Consider the following 17,053-nt stretch of genomic DNA (forward strand, 5'->3'; position numbering starts at 1 on the left):
CCAATGCAGGAGAAGTGGATTCAATCCCTGGTCCCTAAAGATCCCATGGAGAAGGAAATGGCTACCCGCTCCAGTATTCTTGCCTGGGAAAGCCCATGGACAGAGGAGCATGGTGGACTCCAGTCCATGGGGTCGCAAAAGAAGCTCAGAAGTGTAGAGAAAGTGGTCCACTGTTCCAGTTAGGCCAAAGTATGACCAGGGCAGTTTCAAACATTTTATTTTTAAAATTAATTTTAAGTCCCTTGGACTGCAAGGAGATCCAACCAGTTCATCCTAAAGGAGATCAGTCCTGGGTGTTCACTGGAAGGATTGATGCTAAAGCTGAAACTCCAATACTTTGGCCACCTCATGTGAAGAGTTGACTCATTGGAAAAGACTCTGATGCTGGGAGGGATTGGGGGCAGGAGGAGAAGGGGATGACAGAGGATGAGATGGCTGGATGGCATCACCAACTCGATGGACATGAGTTTGAGTGAACTCCGGGAGTTGATGATGGCCAGGGAGGCCTGGCATGCTACAATTCATGGGGTCACAAAGAGTCGGACACAACTGAGCAACTGAACTGAACTGAACTGATGGTTGCTTTCAGGTAACGTTGTGTTAGTTTTGCTGTACAGCAAAGTGAATCAGCTACACATATACATATATCTCCTCCTTTTTAGATTTCCTTACTGTTTAGGTCATCACAGAGCAGTGAGTATCATTTCCTGTGCTATACAATTCTCATTAGTTATCTATTGTATACATAGTATGAATAGTGTATAAGTGTCAGTCCCAATGTCCCAATCCATCCCACTCTCCCTTCCCTGCCTTGATATCCGTATGTTTGTTCTCTACATCTGTGTCACTATTTCTGTTTTGCTAGAAAGCGTATCTGTACCATTTTTCTAGATTCCACAGATAAGCGATATTATATAGTATTTGTTCTTCTCTTTCTGACTTACTTCACTCTGTATAACAGTCTCTAGGTCCATCCACCTCCCTAAATGGTACAATTTCATTCCTTTTTATGGCTGAGTAATATTTTGTTGTATACATGTACCATATCTTCTTTATTCATTCCTCTGTTAATGGACATTTAGCGTCCATGTCCCCGCTATCATAAATAGTGCTGCAGTGGACAGTGGGATGCATGTATCTTTTTAAAAAATTTATTTTAATTGAAGGCTAAGTACTTTACAATACTGTGGTGGTTTTTGCCATACATTCACATGAATCAGCCATGGGTGTACATGTGTTCCTCATCCTGACCCTCCCTCCCCATACCATCCCTCAGGGTCATCCCAGTGCACCAGCCCTGAGCACCCTGTCTCATGCATCAAACCTGGACTGGTGATCTATTTCACATATGATAATATACATGTTTCAATGCTATTCTCTCAGATCATCCCACCCTTGCCTTCTCCCACAGAGTCCAAAAGTCTGTTCTTTACATCTGTGTCTCTTTTGCTGTCTCACATATAGGGTCATCGTTACACCATCTTTCTAAATTCCATATATGTGTGTCAATATACTGTATTGGTGTTTTTCTTTCTGACTTACTTCACTCTGTATAATAGGCTCCAGTTTCATCCACCTCATTAGAACTGATTCAAATGCATTCTTTTTAATGGCTGAGTAATACTCCATTGTGTGTATGTACCACAACTTTCTTATTCATTCATCTGCCGATGGATATCTAGATTGCTTCCATGTCCTGGCTATTGTAAACAGTGCTGTGATGAACATTGGGGTACACGTGTCTCTTTCAATTCTGGTTTCCTCAGTGTGTATGCCCAGCAGTAGGATTGCTGGGTCATATGGCAGTTCTATTTCCAGTTTTTTAAGGAATCTCCACACTGTTCTCCATAGTGGCTGTACTAGTTTGCATTCCCACCAACAGTGTAAGAGGGTTCCCTTTTCTCCACACCCTCTCTAGCATTTATTGTGTGTAGACTTTTGGATAGCAGCCATTCTGACTGGCGTGAGATGGTACCTCATTGTGGTTTTGATTTGCATTTCTCTGATAATGAGAGATGTTGAGCATCTTTTCATGTGTTTGTTAGCCATCTGTATGTCTTCTTTAGAGAAATGTCTGTTTAGTCCTTTGGCTTATTTTTTGATTGGGTTGCTTATTTTTCTGGAATTGAGCTGCAGGTGTTGCTTGTATGTTTTTGATAATAATTCTTTGTCAGTTGCTTCATTGGCTATTATTTTCTCCCATTCTGAAAGCTGTCTTTTCACCTTGCTTACAGTTTCCTTCATTGTGCAGAAGCTTTTAAATTTAATTAGGTCCCATTTGTTTAATTTTGCTTTTATTTCCATTACTCTGGCAGTTGGGTCATTGAGGATCCTGCTATGATTTATGTCAGAGAGTGTTTTGCCTATGTTTTCCTCTAGGAGTTTTATATTTTCTGGTCTTACATTTAGTTCTTAATCCATCTTGAGTTTATTTTTGTGTATGGTGTTAGAAAGTGTCCTAGTTTCATTCTTTGACAAGAGGTTGACCAGTTTTCCCAGCACCACTTGTTAAAGAGATTGTCTTTTCTCCATTGTATATTCTTGCCTCCTTTGTCAAAGATAAAGTTTCCATAGGTGAGTGGATATATCTCTGGGCTTTCTATTTTGTTCCACTGATCTATGTTTCTGTCTTTGTGCCAGTACCATACTGTCTTGATGACTGTTTCTTTGTAGTATAGTCTGAAGTCAGGCAGGTTGATTTCTCCAGTTCCATTCTTCTTTTTCAAGATTGCTTTGGCTATTTGAGGTACTTTGTATTTCCATACAAATTGTGGAATTATTTGTTCTAGTTCTCTGAAAAATACTGTTGGTATCTTGATAAGTATTGCATTAAATCTATAGATTGCTTTGAGTAGTATACTCATTTTCACTATATTGATTCTTCCAGTCTCTGATATTTCTTCATCTATTTGTGTCATCTTTGATATCTTTCATCAGTGTTTTATAGTTTTCTGTATATAGGTCTTTTGTTTCTTTTGGTAGATTTATTCCTAAGTATTTTTTTCTTTTCGTTGCAATGGTGAATGGAATTGTTTCCTTAATTTCTTTTTCTGTTTTCTCATTCTTAGTGTATAGGAATGCAAGGGGTTTCTGTGTGTTAATTTTATATCCTGAGACTTTACTGCATTCATTGATTAGCTTTAGGAATCTTCTGGTGGAGTCTTTAGGGTTTTCTATGTAGCAGATCATGTCATCCCTAAACAGTGAGAGTTTTACTTCTTTTCCAATCTGGATTCCTTTTATTTCTTTTTCTTCTCTGATTGCTGTGGCTAAAACTTCTAAAACTATGTTGAATAATAGTGGTGAAAGTGGGCACCCTTGTCTTGTTCCTGACTTTAGGGGAAATGCTTTCAATTTTTCACCATTGAGGATAATGTTTGCTGTGGGTTTATCATATATGGCTTTTATTATGTTGAGGTATGTTCCTTCTATGCATGCTTTCTGGAGGATTTTTATCATAAATGGATGATGAATTTTGTCAGAGGCATTCTGTGCATCTGTTGAAATAATCATATGGTTTTTAATCTTTCAAATTGTGAATGCAGTATATCACATTGATTGATTTGTGAATTTTGAAGAATCCTTGCATCCCTGGGATAAAGCCCACTTGGTCATGATGTATAATCTTTTTAATATGTTGTTGGATTCTGTTTGCTAGAATTTTGTTAAGGATTTTTGCATCTGTGTTCATCAGTGATATTGGCCTGTGGTTTTCTTTTTTTGTGGCATCTTTGTCTGGTTTTGATATTAGGTGATTGTGGCCTAATAGAATGAGTTTGGAAGTTTACCTTCCTCTGCAATTTTCTGCAAGAGTTTGAGTAGGATAGGTGTTAGCTCTTCTCTAAATTTTTGGTAGAATTCATCTGTGAAGCCATCAGGTCCTGGGCTTTTGTTTGTTGGAAGATTTCTGATTACAGTTTTGATTTCTGTGCTTGTGATGAGTCTGTTAAGATTTTCTATTTCTTCCTGGTTCAGTTTTGGAAAGTTATACTTTTCTAAGAATTTGTCCATTTCTTCCAAGTTGTCCATTTTATTGGCATATCATTGCTGATCGTAGTCTCTTATAATCCTTTGTATTTCTGTGTTGTCTGTTGTGACTTCTCCGTTTTCATTTCTAATTCTGTTGATTTGATTCTTCTCCCTTTTTTTCTTGATGAGTCTGGCCAATGGTTTGTCTATTTTATTTATCTTCTCAAAGAACCGGCTTTTAGCTTCGTTGATTTTGGCTATGATCTCCTTTGTTGCTTTTGCATTTATTTCTGCCCTAATTTTTATGATTTCTTTCCTTCTACTGACCCTGGGGTGCTTCATTTCTTCCTTTTCTAGTTGCTTTACATATAGAGTTAGGTTATTTATTTGATTTATCTCCTATTTCTTGAGGTAGGCTTGTATTGCTGTGAACCTTCCCCTTAGTACTGCTTTTACTGAGTGCCATAGATTTGGGGTTGTTGTGTTTCATTTTCATTCGTTTCTATGCATATTTTGATTTCTCTTTTGATTTCTTCTGTGATTTGTTGGCTGTTCAGAAGTGTGTTGTTTAGCCTCCTTATATTTGTATTTTTAATAGTTTTTTTTCCTTTTCAGTTCAGTTCAGTCGCTCAGTTGTGTCCGACTCTTTGTGACCCCATGAATTGCAGCATGCCAGGCCTCCCTGGCCATCACCAACTCCCAGAGTTCACTCAAACTCATGTCCATCGAGTTGGTGATGCCATCCAGCCATCTCATCTTCTGTCATCCCCTTCTCCACCTGCCCCCAATCCCTCCCAGCATCAGAGTCTTTTCCAAGGAGTCAACTCTTCGCATGAGGTGGCCAAAGTATTGGAGTTTCAGCTTTAGCGTCAGTCCTTCCGATGAACACCCACCCAGGACTGATCTCCTTTAGGATGGACAGGTTGGATCTCCTTGCAGTCCAAGGGACTCTCAAGAGTCTTCTCCAACACCACAGTTCAAAAGCATCAATTCTTCAGTGCTCAGCTTTCTTCACAGTCCAACTCTCACATCCATACATGACCACTGGAAAAACTGTAGCCTTGACTAGACAGACCTTTGTTGGCAAAGTAATGTCTCTGCTTTTGAATATGCTATCTAGGTTGGTCATAACTTTCCTTCCAAGGAGTAAGCATCTTTTAATTTTATGGCTGCAATCACCATCTGCAGTGATTTTGGAGCCCCCAAAAATAAAGTCTGACACTGTTTCCACTGTTTCCCCATCTATTTGCCGTGAAGTGATGGGACCAGATGCCATGATCTTAGTTTTCTGAATGTTGAGCTTTAAGCCAACTTTTCCACTTTACTCTTTCACTTTCAACAAGAGGTTTTTTAGTTCCTCTTCACTTTCTGCCGTAAGAGTGGTGTCGTCTGCATACCTAAGGTTATTGATATTTCTCCCAGCAATCTTGATTCCAGCTTGTTCTTCTTCCACCTCAGTGTTTCCTGTAGTTGACATCTAATCTTACTGCATTGTGATCAGAAAAGATTCTTGAGATGATTTCAATTTTTCTGAATTTACCAAGGCTAGATTTATGGCCCAGGATGTGATCTATCCTGGAGAAGGTTCCGTGTGCACTTGAGAAAAAGGTGAAATTCATTGTTTTAGGGTGAAATGTCCTATAGATATCAATTAGGTCTAACCGGTCCATTGTATCATTTATAGTTTGTGTTTCCTTGCTAATTTTCTGTTTAGTTGATCTATCCATAGGTGTGAATGGGGTATTAAAGTCTCCCACTATTATTGTGTTACTGTTAATTTCCCCTTTCATACTGGTTAGCATTTGCCTTACATATTGCAGTGCTCCTATGTTGGGTGCATATATATTTATAATTGTTATGTCTTCTTCTTGGATTTATCCTTTGATCATTATGTAGTGTCCTTTGTCTCTTTTCACAGCCTTTGTTTCAAAGTCTATTTTATCTGATATGAGTATTGCTACTCCTGCTTTCTTTTGGTCTCCATTTGCGTGAAATATCTTTTTCCAGCCCTTCACTTTCAGTCTATATCTGTCCCTTGGTTTGAAGTGGGTCTCTTGTAGACAGCATATAGAGGGGTCTTGCTTTTGTATCCATTCAGCCAGTCTTTGTCTTTTGGTAGGGGCATTCAACCCATTTATATTAAAGGTAATTATTTATAAATATGATCCTGTTGCCATTTGCTTTGTTGTTTTGGGTTCGAGTTTATAAACCTTTCCTGGGTTTCCTGTCTAGAGAAGATCCTTTAGTATTTGTTGATGAGCTGGTTTGGTGGTGCTGAATTCTCTCAGCTTTTGCGTGTCTGTAAAGCTTTTGATTTCTCCTTCATATTTGAATGAGATCCTTGCTGGGTACAGTAATCGGGGTTGTAGGTTTTCCTCTTTCATCACTTTAAGTATTTCCTGCCATTCCCTTCTGGCCTGAAGAGTTTCTATAGAAAGGTCAGCTGTTATCCTTATGGGGATCCCCTTGTGAGTTATTTGTTGTTTTCCCCTTGCTGCTTTTAATATTTGTTCTTTGTGTTTGATCTTTGTTAATTTGATTAATATGTGTCTTGGGGTGTTTCGTCTTGGGTTTATCCTGTTTGGGACTCTCTGGGTTTCTTGGACTTGGGTGGCTATTTCCTTTCCCATTTTAGGGAAGTTTTCAACTATTATCTCCTCAAGTATTTTCTCATGGACTTTCTTTTTGTCTTCTTCTGGGTCTCCTATGATTCGAATGTTGGGGTGTTTAACATTGTCCCAGAGGTTTCTGAGGTTGTCCTCATTTCTTTTAATTCTTTTTTCTTTTATCCTCTCTGCTTCATTTATTTCCACCATTCTGTCTTCCACCTCACTTATCCTATCTTCTGCCTCTGTTATTCTACTGTTGATTCCCTCCAGAGTGCTTTTGATCTCAGTTATTGTATTATTCATTATTGATTGACTTTAGTATTTCTTCTAGGTCCTTGTTAAACTTTTTTTGCATCTTCTCAATCCTTATCTCCAGACTATGTATCTATAACTCCATTTTGTTTTCAAGATTTGGATCATTTTTACTATCATTATTCTCAATTCTTTTTCAGGTAGACTCCCTATCTCCTCCTCTTCTGTTTGGTTTGGTGGGCTTTTATCATGTCCCTTTACCTGCTGAATATTTCTCTGCCTTTTCATCTTGTTTAGGTTGCTGTGTTTGGGGTGGCCTTTCTGTATGCTGGAAGTTTGTGGTTCCTCTTTATTGTGGAGTTTCCTCCCTGTGGATGGGGTTGGAGGAGTGGCTTGTCAAGGCTTTCTGGTTAGGGAAGCTTGCGTTGGTGTTCTGGTGGATGGAGCTGGATCTCTTCTCTCTGGAGTGCAGTGAAGTGTCCAGTAGTGAGTTTTGAGGTATCTATGGGTTTTGTGTGACTTTTGGCCGTCTGTATTTTTGTGCTCAGGGTTATGTACCTGCATTGTTGGAGAGTTAGCTTGATATGTCTTGCTCTGAAACTTGTTGGCTCTTGGGTGGAACTTGGTTTCAATGTAGGTATGGAGGCTTTTGGATGAGCTCTTGTCAATTAATGTTCCCTGGAGTCAGGAGTTTTCTGGTGTTCTCAAGTTTTGGATTTAAGCCTCCTGTCTCTGGCTTTCAGTCTTATTCTTACAGTAGCCTCAAGACTTCTCCATCCATATAGCACCAATGATAAAACATCTAGGTTAATGGTGAAAAGATTCACCACAGTGAGGGACACCCAGAGAGGTTCACAGTTACATAGAGAAGAGAAGAGGGAGGAGGGAAATAGAGGTGACCAGGAGGAGAACAGGGGGAATCAAAAGGGGAGAGAGCAATCTAGCCGGTAATCCATTCCCTATTTGCTCTCCACTGCATGTGTCTTTTGAATTATGGTTTTCTCAGGGTATATGCCCAGGAGTGGGATTCCTGGGTCATACAGTAGTTTTAGTTTTAGTTTTTTTAAGGAACCTCCCTACTGTTCTCTATAGTGTTTGCACCAATTTACATTCCCACCAACAATGTAGGAGGGTTCCCTTTTCTCCACACTCTCTCCTGCATTTATTGTCAAACATTTTGAACTCATTGTACTCATGACCTGGAAGGATCTGTGAAACTAAATCCACGTGGATTGTTCTCTAACTCAGTCCCCATCACTGTCTCTGTCTGTGTTAAAACTGCCTCCCTGTGGATTTCTCCATTCCAGGTGACCAGCTCTCCTGTGTGCATGGACATGAGTGGGATGTCAGTGCCCACGGAATTCTTATCACGGCATAACTCTGATGGGATCATCACGTTTGTGGACCCAAGGTGCATCAGTGTGATTGGCTACCAGCCTCAGGTAGGTGGTTTTGAGCTCATAGAGTCAGCTGGAGATTTAGTTTTATTTAAAATGTACCTGGGCTTCCCTGGTGGCTCAGATGGTAAAGAATCTGCTTGCACTGCAGGACACCTGGGTTCAATCCCTGGGTTAAGAAGATCCCCTGGAGAAGGGCATGGCAACCCAATCCAGTATTCTTCCCTGAAGAATCCCATGGAGAAGACCCTGGCAGGCTACAGACGATGGGGTCACAAAGAGTTGGACATGACTGATCGATTAACACTTTCACTTTCAAAATTCACCTACCTCATTTGTTAAAGATATAATACAGTGACGATACAGGGGAAAACAGCATAAAAATCCATCTCCTTGCCTGGGTAATGGCCTTCCAAAGCAAAAAAGGTTATTGTATGCAACTGCACTGCTTAAAATTAACTCAATTTTTTGTGCTAACCATTTTGTTTAATCTAGCTCTAGATTTTTCTCAAACTAGAATTAAGATGTTCTATGAAAAAGAGACTCTCTTATCAATTAATTTTGATGAATACCAAATAGGAAATCTCCTTAGAAACTTTAAAAGTATATTCATGTGAAAGACCCTGAAATGTCTTAAAGATGTTCCCTGAATTTTGTCTCACCATTGTTTCTCAAATGTATATGGATCCTCTTTTTACAGGAGACACATTTTCAAGGTCTTTTTTTTTTTTAAGTGAAAAACACAAAAATCACAAAAAATATCAAAAGTCAGGAGTTCAGTTCAGTTCAGTTCAGTCGCTCAGTTGTGTCTGACTCTTTGTGACCCCATGAATCGCAGCACACCAGGCCTCCCTGTCCATCACCAACTCCCGGAGTTCACTCAGACTCACGTCCATCGAGTCAGTGATGCCATCCAGCCATCTCATCCTCTGTTGTCCCCTTCTCCTCCTGCCCCCAATACCTCCCAGTGTCAGAGTCTTTTCCAGTGAGTCAACTCTTCGCATGAGGTGGCCAAAGTACTAGAGTTTCAGCTTTAGCATCATTCCTTCCAAAAAAATCCCAGGGCTGATCTCCTTCAGAATGGACTGGTTGGATCTCCTTGCAGTCCAAGGGACTCTCAAGAGTCTTCTTCAACACCACAGTTCAAAAGCATCAATTCTTCAGCGCTCAGCCTTCTTCACAGTCCAACTCTCACATCCATACATGACCACTGGGAAAACCATAGCTTTGACTAGACGGACCTTAGTCGGCAACGTAATATCTCTGCTTTTGAATATGCTGTCTAGGTTGGTCATAACTTTTCTTCCAAGGAGTAAGCGTCTTTTAATTTCATGGTTGCAGTCACCATCTGCAGTGATTTTGGAGCCCCCAAAAATAAAGTCTGACACTGTTCCCACTGTTTCCCCATATATTTCCCATGAAGTGATGGGACCGGATGCCATGATCTTCATTTTCTGAATGTTGAGCTTTAAGCCAACTTTTTCACTCTCCACTTTCACTTTCATCAAGAGGCTTTTTAGTTCCTCTTCACTTTCTGCCTTAAGGATGGTGTCATCTGCATATCTGAGGTTATTGATATTTCTCCCGGCAATCTTGATTTCAGCTTGTGTTTCTTCCAATCCAGCGTTTCTCATGATGCACTCTGCATATAAGTTAAATAAGCAGGGTGACAATATACAGCCTTGATGTACTCCTTTTCCTATTTGGAACCAGTCTGTTGTTTCATGTCCAGTTCAAACTGTTGCTTCCTGACCTGCATACAGATTTCTCAAGAGGCAGGTCAGGTGGTCTGGTATTCCCATCTCTTTCAGAATTTTCCACAGTATATTGTGATCCACACAGTCAAAGGCTTTGGCATAGTCAATAAAGCAGAAATAGATGTTTTTCTGGAACTCTCTTGCTTTTTCCATCATCCAGTGCATGTTGGCAATTTGATCTCTGGTTTCTCTGCCTTTTCTAAAACCAGCTTGAACATCAGGAAGTTCACGGTTCATGTATTGCTGAAGCCTGGCTTGGAGAGATTGTTCCAAATTAAGATAAACCAAAGAGATAAAATAACAGTATGCAATATAAAAGCCTTCCTTGGGTCCTCAGCCTGAAGATGTATAGCTATAAAGGACAACTGGGAGACAAGTGAGGAAATGTTAATGTTAGGTGATTTTATCAAATAATTATTGATTTTTAAGGTATAATATGATACATTATGGATTTGTAAGAAAATGTCATTTATATGGGGCTTCCCTGGTAGCAGAGATGCTAAAAATTCTGCCTGCCATGCAGGAGACCCTGGTTCAATTCCCTGGATCAGGAAGATCCACTGGAGAAGGGAATAGCAATCTACTCCACTGTTGTTGCCTAGAAAATTCCATGGATAGACCATGGGGTCACAAAAAGACACATATTTCATATATGAGGAGCGTCGTGATTCCTGCTAATTGTTTTCAAATGATTCAACAAAAAATTAAATATATAAACATATTTTAAATATAATTTAAAATAAGATATATAAATATATTTTAGATATATTTGTGCATAGGTATGATATTTCATTTGTATTTACTTTTATGTTTCTTATATATTTATAGTTGCATATATATGCAAGAAAGAGAAAAAGGCAAATGTGGCAGAATACTGACAGTTGATGAATCCAGTTAAAACGACCCACAGGTGTGAATTACACTGCCCTTTCAACTTTTCTGTAGATTTAAATTTCTTCCAATATAAAAAGCATTTGAACAAACAAGAAAGAAGAGAAAGAATCTTTGTTCTGAGAAACAGAGTTTGGGTGACATTGATGGGGGGTTTTTTAATTACGTGTCTATTTTATAACTAGAAACAGACTAAATTGAAATATGGGAACCATTCATTGAATTCTTCATCTCTAGACTGATGTAACCCTCAGAATTCTGGGATGGAATGAAGGGGAAAATTAATCTCTTTCCAAATTCACTGTTACCTCTGATGACTTCTCTTTCCAGCCTGATTCATTTATCCGCCGGCCACCTTCCATGGGCATCTGGATCTAGGTGTTTCTTGGCACAGATAAGAGTCCTTTCCCCTGCCAGCATTAGCACCCACTGAGGCCATTTGCTGATTTGGGTTGTGATCGATGACTTTGTTGAAACTCTTTGCTGCTGAAGATACTTCCAACTGGACCAGTTTCCTATAACCCATTTGCTTTTGGATGGTTTCTCTCATTCCAGTTGGTTTCACTGCAAAACACTTTTGTTTGGGGTTAATGCTGGGTCCTTTGAATAAAACATAGATGAACGAAGGTAGGTAGTCAACAGACTTAACAACTTCAGTTATTTTATGATAACTGCTTTTCTCCAGGCACAAGAGAGCTGCAGTTCCCCCCATTTAAACAATTCCAGGTTTCATAGGCTACACATCCATCTTCATGCTACCACTTGTGTTCTTTTTATGTTTATTAAAATGTTTATTAGAGCTCGACTGTACAGTCTGTCTTTCCAAGGCAAACAGAAATAAAATTGCATTCTGAAGCTGCTGCTCTAGTTCCTTAGCAAAATTAGAAGTCCGTACTGAACATGCCAGAGGCACTGAGGATGGGGCACCAGATGCCAGCTCCTTCATCACGCAAGGAAAACATTTCCATCCACTTTTTTCCCCCTTATGATGGTGTGCGCTAAAGGAGATGAGTTGAAGGGGATGTATGTGAACACTCTTGTCTAACAGTGATATATAAACAATGAAACGTGGGGTTGGGGAGTATTAAAGCTTGTCTCTCTCTCTTTAGGATCTTCTAGGAAAGGACATTTTGGAGTTCTGCCACTCCGAGGATCAGAGCCATCTTCGGGAGAGTTTCCAGCAGGTACCATGAATGTTCATTTCCAGCTGATGTGGAAACTGGGTACACATGGATGTGGTCCTTCCATGTGCCAGGCAAGCAGCAGGGACCCCCTCTCCAAGGCGTCAGAGGCCCCTGGAATGAAGGAGCTCGCAGTCCAGTGGGGAGGGCAGGCCATCAGTGAGGAATTTCTGTGTCTTGAGAGAAGAGCAGAAGAGGACAAGGTTGACAGGGTGAGGAACAGTCTCTGAGGGGAGGCAACAATCGGGATGGGTCTTAACAGATGAGCAGAGAAGAAATGACAGAACATTCTAGACAAGGGGCCAGCACCAGAGATGCAAAGAAGAGCACAGCCTGTTGGGAGAGTTTTAAGTAGTTCCTCATGGCTACAGCGACACTGGCCGCCTTGTCGGGAGGAGGTGGGCAGTGGTCAAAGAAGAGGCCGATGAGGCCAGATTCTGAAGGGCCTCATGTGCCATCACCGGGAACTTAAATTCTCTCCTGAGTCGTTTAAGTGAGGATTCCCTTGAGGATTTGAAGTGGAGCGATGTTTTGAAAAACCCAGGTATGGCAGCCCAGGTGTGTGGAAGAGACAAGGATGCGAAATAAATGGAACAAAAGACAAATCAGAAGGCTGCTTCGGTTGCCCTGGTGATGAGACAGAACTGGGGCAGGAGCAGCAGAGGAGGTGGTTGCTGGGTAGCGATGCTGACAATGTGAACAGAGACAGTGAAGGAGAGAGAAGGACCGAGGGTGACCGCGGAGGTCTGAGAGAAAGGCCACTATGCTCACTGCATCCAGAGCGTTGTTAGAATTAGACGCTGTTTACTGAGCACCTACTTTGTGCCAGGCAGTGTGGAAGCCCCTTTTGCACACACTGCTTTCCTGAAACTTCACAACAGTCACAGGAGTGGGTGTTATCATCCTCATGCTACAGGCGAGTCAAGTGAAGCTTCGTGAAGGAATTCCATAAGGTCACGTGGGTAGGGAGTGAGAGAAGCAGGACTGTCACTGCGGACCTGCCCCCTCTTGAGTATGGGTCCACCTGGGAGCAGAGAGAGAGCCAGTTCCTCGAAAGGTTCCAAGGACTCGCTTCAGCCCCTGCAGGGAAAAGGATGGGTAATGTTACAGAAGAAGGGCCTTTGAATTGCTTTTTAAGAGGGAATCATGGCTTGTCATTCATCTGAGAGAATAAGTCCTTGACATTCTGCTTTGCAAGTGGATCAGAATGAGTGCCTCCGACACTGAGCTCTCCTGTGAAAGGCATGGAGCTGTCTGCATGCACAGACCTAGGGCTCCAGTTATGCCACATCTGTGCATGCAGATCACATGACCTGACTTGTGCCCTGATGCTCTGTTCTTCCCAAATAGCACCAGCTCCTGGTTGCTTTTCCACCCGTTAGACTGCTTTGTTGTCCATCCTTCGTCTCTGCCTGCATCTCCAAGCCGTGATACTCTGGGGCTCTGTTCCTGGCGCCTTCTCTCCTTCTCTCTAGTATCCGGGTGATTTTACCTACTGGATGAGTTCAGTCCATATCATCACCTGTGGATGTGCAGATGCCTAGCCCACACCTGCACTTGAGTGCCCACGAACCTTCCAACACGGTGCTCCACTCTCATCTCACAGCCCCCAGTCTCCTTTGTACCACTGGTCTTCTGGATACAAAGGTCAGAAACCAAGAAAAAGTCTTCATTCTTCCCTTGATCTCTCCCATCTTGCCCAATCGGTCCTCCTGACTCCAGCCCCCCTCAAAGGACACCAGTAACCTGCCCTCTTCTCCCTCTCTTGTTCTTACTGACCTTGCCCAGGCCACCCGCCCATGTATTTTGAGTGTTGCAATAGCTTCCTTGGGCTTCCCAGGCGGCTCAGTGGCAAAGAATCTGCCTGCCAATGCAGGAGACATGAGTTTGATCCCTGGGTTGGAAAGATCCACTGGAGAAGGAAATGGAAATGCACTCCAGTTGTCTTGCCTGGGAAATCCCGTGGACAGAGGAGCCTGACAGGCTGTAGTCCATGGAATCGCACTCAGACACAACTTAGCAACTGAACAACAATGGACCCTTCGTCACACATATTTTATCCTGTATAATCCTCGACCCTTCACAATATCTAATCATTCCTACTTTTTGCAGTGAAAACCAGGACTTAGAGAGGTTTAGTCACTTGCTCCAAGTCACACAGCAAGGTGATAACAGAACTGGAATCAGAGCCTGCCTCCTTCCGAAGTGTCCACCTCCATCCCCAAACTCCCCACACAGACCTCTCCATCTGACAGCACCTCAGAGATTTTAAACTGCTGACACTATCAGAACCTGATTAGTTTGGAAAAGAAAGAGGAGTAAAACATCGATCCCACCCCAGGATTCTGCTTAAGTAACCCTCGCTCTGAGAGCAGCCACCTCATTCCTGGGGCAGGAGGTGAAACCAAAGCAGCCCCACCCGATAGCCAGCAGCCAGGGTGGGTCACCTGGCTCAGCAGGCAGCAACCAGCAGCCACACAGACACGCTGAAGAGCCAGGCCAGGGCTCCTTGCCTGTGTTCATTGGGTTCCAGCCACCAGCGGTCAGGGTGGAGGACAAATGTTGATAAAAGGAAGTGACTTATTTTTGCAAAAAACACAGAGGAGGCTATGTGAGTTCAGAGCAAGTCCTTGAACTCTGGATTTAAACAGACATTTTGAATGACCCAGATATGAAACTTTAGTGTGGGATCGCGAGTTTGTGAGGAATTTGTGGTTGGTGGGATGACAGCATGCCAGACGGGGCCCCAGTGGGGTGGGAATCCCGAGTCTGCTCTGGACTCTGATGCCCTCTCTGGATCCCAGATGACCTGGATGTCAGATGGAAGAGTGGGACCCAGGGAGATTAAGGCAGGCTCCTCCTTCTCTCTGCTCAGATGTCTTCCACAGTGATGATGGTGGTGATGGTGGTAGTGGTGGTGAGTAAAGGTGTTTGCAGGAACAGCTGGGCTGAGCTGGCTTTATACCTGGCCTTGGTGGTCTCGAGTACTAGCATCATACCTGAATAAAGCACAGGTGAATGCACCAGCCTTGTCTCCAGGCCTGGACTGTGACACCTCCACTGCCTTACATGCGTGGTCCCACCCACATAGCACCTTAGGTCTCCCCACGCCTAGACATGTGCTCATCTGCGCCCTCTGCCCCAGGGAAACCCTCTCCAAAGCTTTGTTATTGTTCAGTCACTCAGTCGTGTCCGACTCTTTGCAACCCCATGGACTGCAGCATGCCAGGGTTCCCTGTCCTTTACTATCTCCCAGTTTGCTCAAACTCATGTCCATGGAGTTGGTGATGCCATCCAACCATCTCATCCTCTGTCACCTACTTCTGCCCTCAATCTTTCCCAGCATCAAGAGTCTTTGACAATGAGTCAGTTCTTCGCATCATGGGGCCAGAGTACTGGAGTTTCAGTTTCAGCCAGAGCTTTACCAGCCAGCATGTCACCCAAACCCACCTCCCTCCAGGAACCCTTTCTGGATCCTGAGAAAGCCTGTCCTTGACTTCCTGGTAACCCATGGCACCTGATCCTATGTTTCTGTCGTGTTTGCTCTCCGAGTTACAGTTACCCACACGCCCACCCCTCCTGTGCTGGTGAGAGGCTCTCTGGGGATGACACAACGGTTCTGTCTCAGCTCTAGCGCGTCGGGGAAAGACAGAGGTCAGGTAGACGTGGGGTCCCATCCTGCCTCTGCTCCTCCTCAGTCATGAGGCTTTGGCAGGAGAGTTCCCTATTTTCGTTGTTGTTCAGTCGCTCAGTCAGGTCCAACTCCTTGTGACCCCATGAACTGCATATAGCACACCAGGCTTCCCCGTGCTTCACTGTCTCCCTTAGTTTGCTCAGACTCATGTCCATTGAGTCGACGATGCCATTCAAGTGCCCTATGTTATATCCTTTTTAGTTCTCTAATACTTCAGAGATCCTTGGCCAGATGCAATGGAAGCTAATTGCTTCTTGGGACTTTCCTGGTGGTCCAGTGGTTAAGACTCTGAGCTTCCAATGCGTGGGACCCGGGTTTCATCCCTGGTCAGGGAACTAGATCCCACATGCCACAACTAAGACCCAGCACAGTCAAATAAATAAATAAAAAGAAACTAACCTTTCCTTTCATGGTGCCCAATGGGCAGAATCAGATTTCTATCCCATGAGAATGGGATGAATGGGGCTCTTTTCATTTCCAAGCTGAAGACAGCAGGCCTTTAATTTTGAGATTAATCTCCTCTGTCACAAGGCTTTGGCAGGAGAGTTCCGTCCTTTGTGGTTCAGCTTCCAGATACACCAGGCACTGTTGTGAGAACCACGGGAGGTGACACGCACAAGATATTTGTAAGTCAGCCTCCAGCAGGTGCAAGGCTGGGCTCCCTCCTGCCCTTGCTCTTTACCCATGGCTCTAGGGGCCAAGGGGCTTCCTTGGTGGCTTAGATGGTATAAAGAATCTGCCTGCAATGCAGAAGACGCGGGTTCAATCCCGGAGTCAGGAAGATCCCCTAGAAAAGGAAATGGCAACCCACTCCAGTATTCGTGTCTGGAGAATCTCATGGACAGAGGAACCTGGCGGGCTACAGTCCATGGGGTCACAAAAAGTCAGACATGACTGAGCGACTAACAGCAGGGGCTGAGCTCTCACACAGGCGGTGCCTGAGAGTGTGTGTTCCATGGAGTCAAAAAATTTCACACCATCTCAGGCATCCTGGTTAGAGGAAGCAGGAAAAGGCACCATCCTCAAGCTTCAGAACACAGTAGATATAGTCTCACCTCGGGGGCGCTGCCTGCATCCCAGGTGCTTTGTGCAGATTCAGAGAATCCCCTGGAAAACGGCCCTGAAGGGCACATGGCCTTGACCTCTGGCCGGCTTCCTGTTGAGGCTGCAGTTTTGCTAGCGGGCACCCCTGGGCGTCCTGGCCTGGCCTCCCCCCACCACACTGAAGTGTTGAGTCGGCTCAGGAAATGCACTTGAGGCACTTAACTCTCTGCCGGGTCCTGGGCTGAGGGTGCAGGCTCTC

General features: G+C 43.2%; 1 protein-coding gene across 5 annotated transcripts in view; it reads left to right on the top strand.

Annotated features, from left to right (window-relative positions):
* ARNT2 (aryl hydrocarbon receptor nuclear translocator 2) overlaps window positions 1-17,053 on the top strand; it is a 190,526-nt gene that overhangs the window by 138,068 nt on the left and 35,405 nt on the right. For all 5 annotated transcript variants that reach the window (XM_018066310.1, XM_018066308.1, XM_018066309.1 and 2 more), the window contains exons 10-11: window positions 8,138-8,272; window positions 11,985-12,059. In XM_018066310.1, the coding sequence (XP_017921799.1) occupies window positions 8,138-8,272; window positions 11,985-12,059 (210 nt within the window). The remainder of the gene's footprint in view (window positions 1-8,137; window positions 8,273-11,984; window positions 12,060-17,053) is intronic.

Source organism: Capra hircus, chromosome 21 (genome assembly GCF_001704415.2).
Source record: "Capra hircus breed San Clemente chromosome 21, ASM170441v1, whole genome shotgun sequence".
Lineage (NCBI taxonomy): Eukaryota > Metazoa > Chordata > Mammalia > Artiodactyla > Bovidae > Capra > Capra hircus.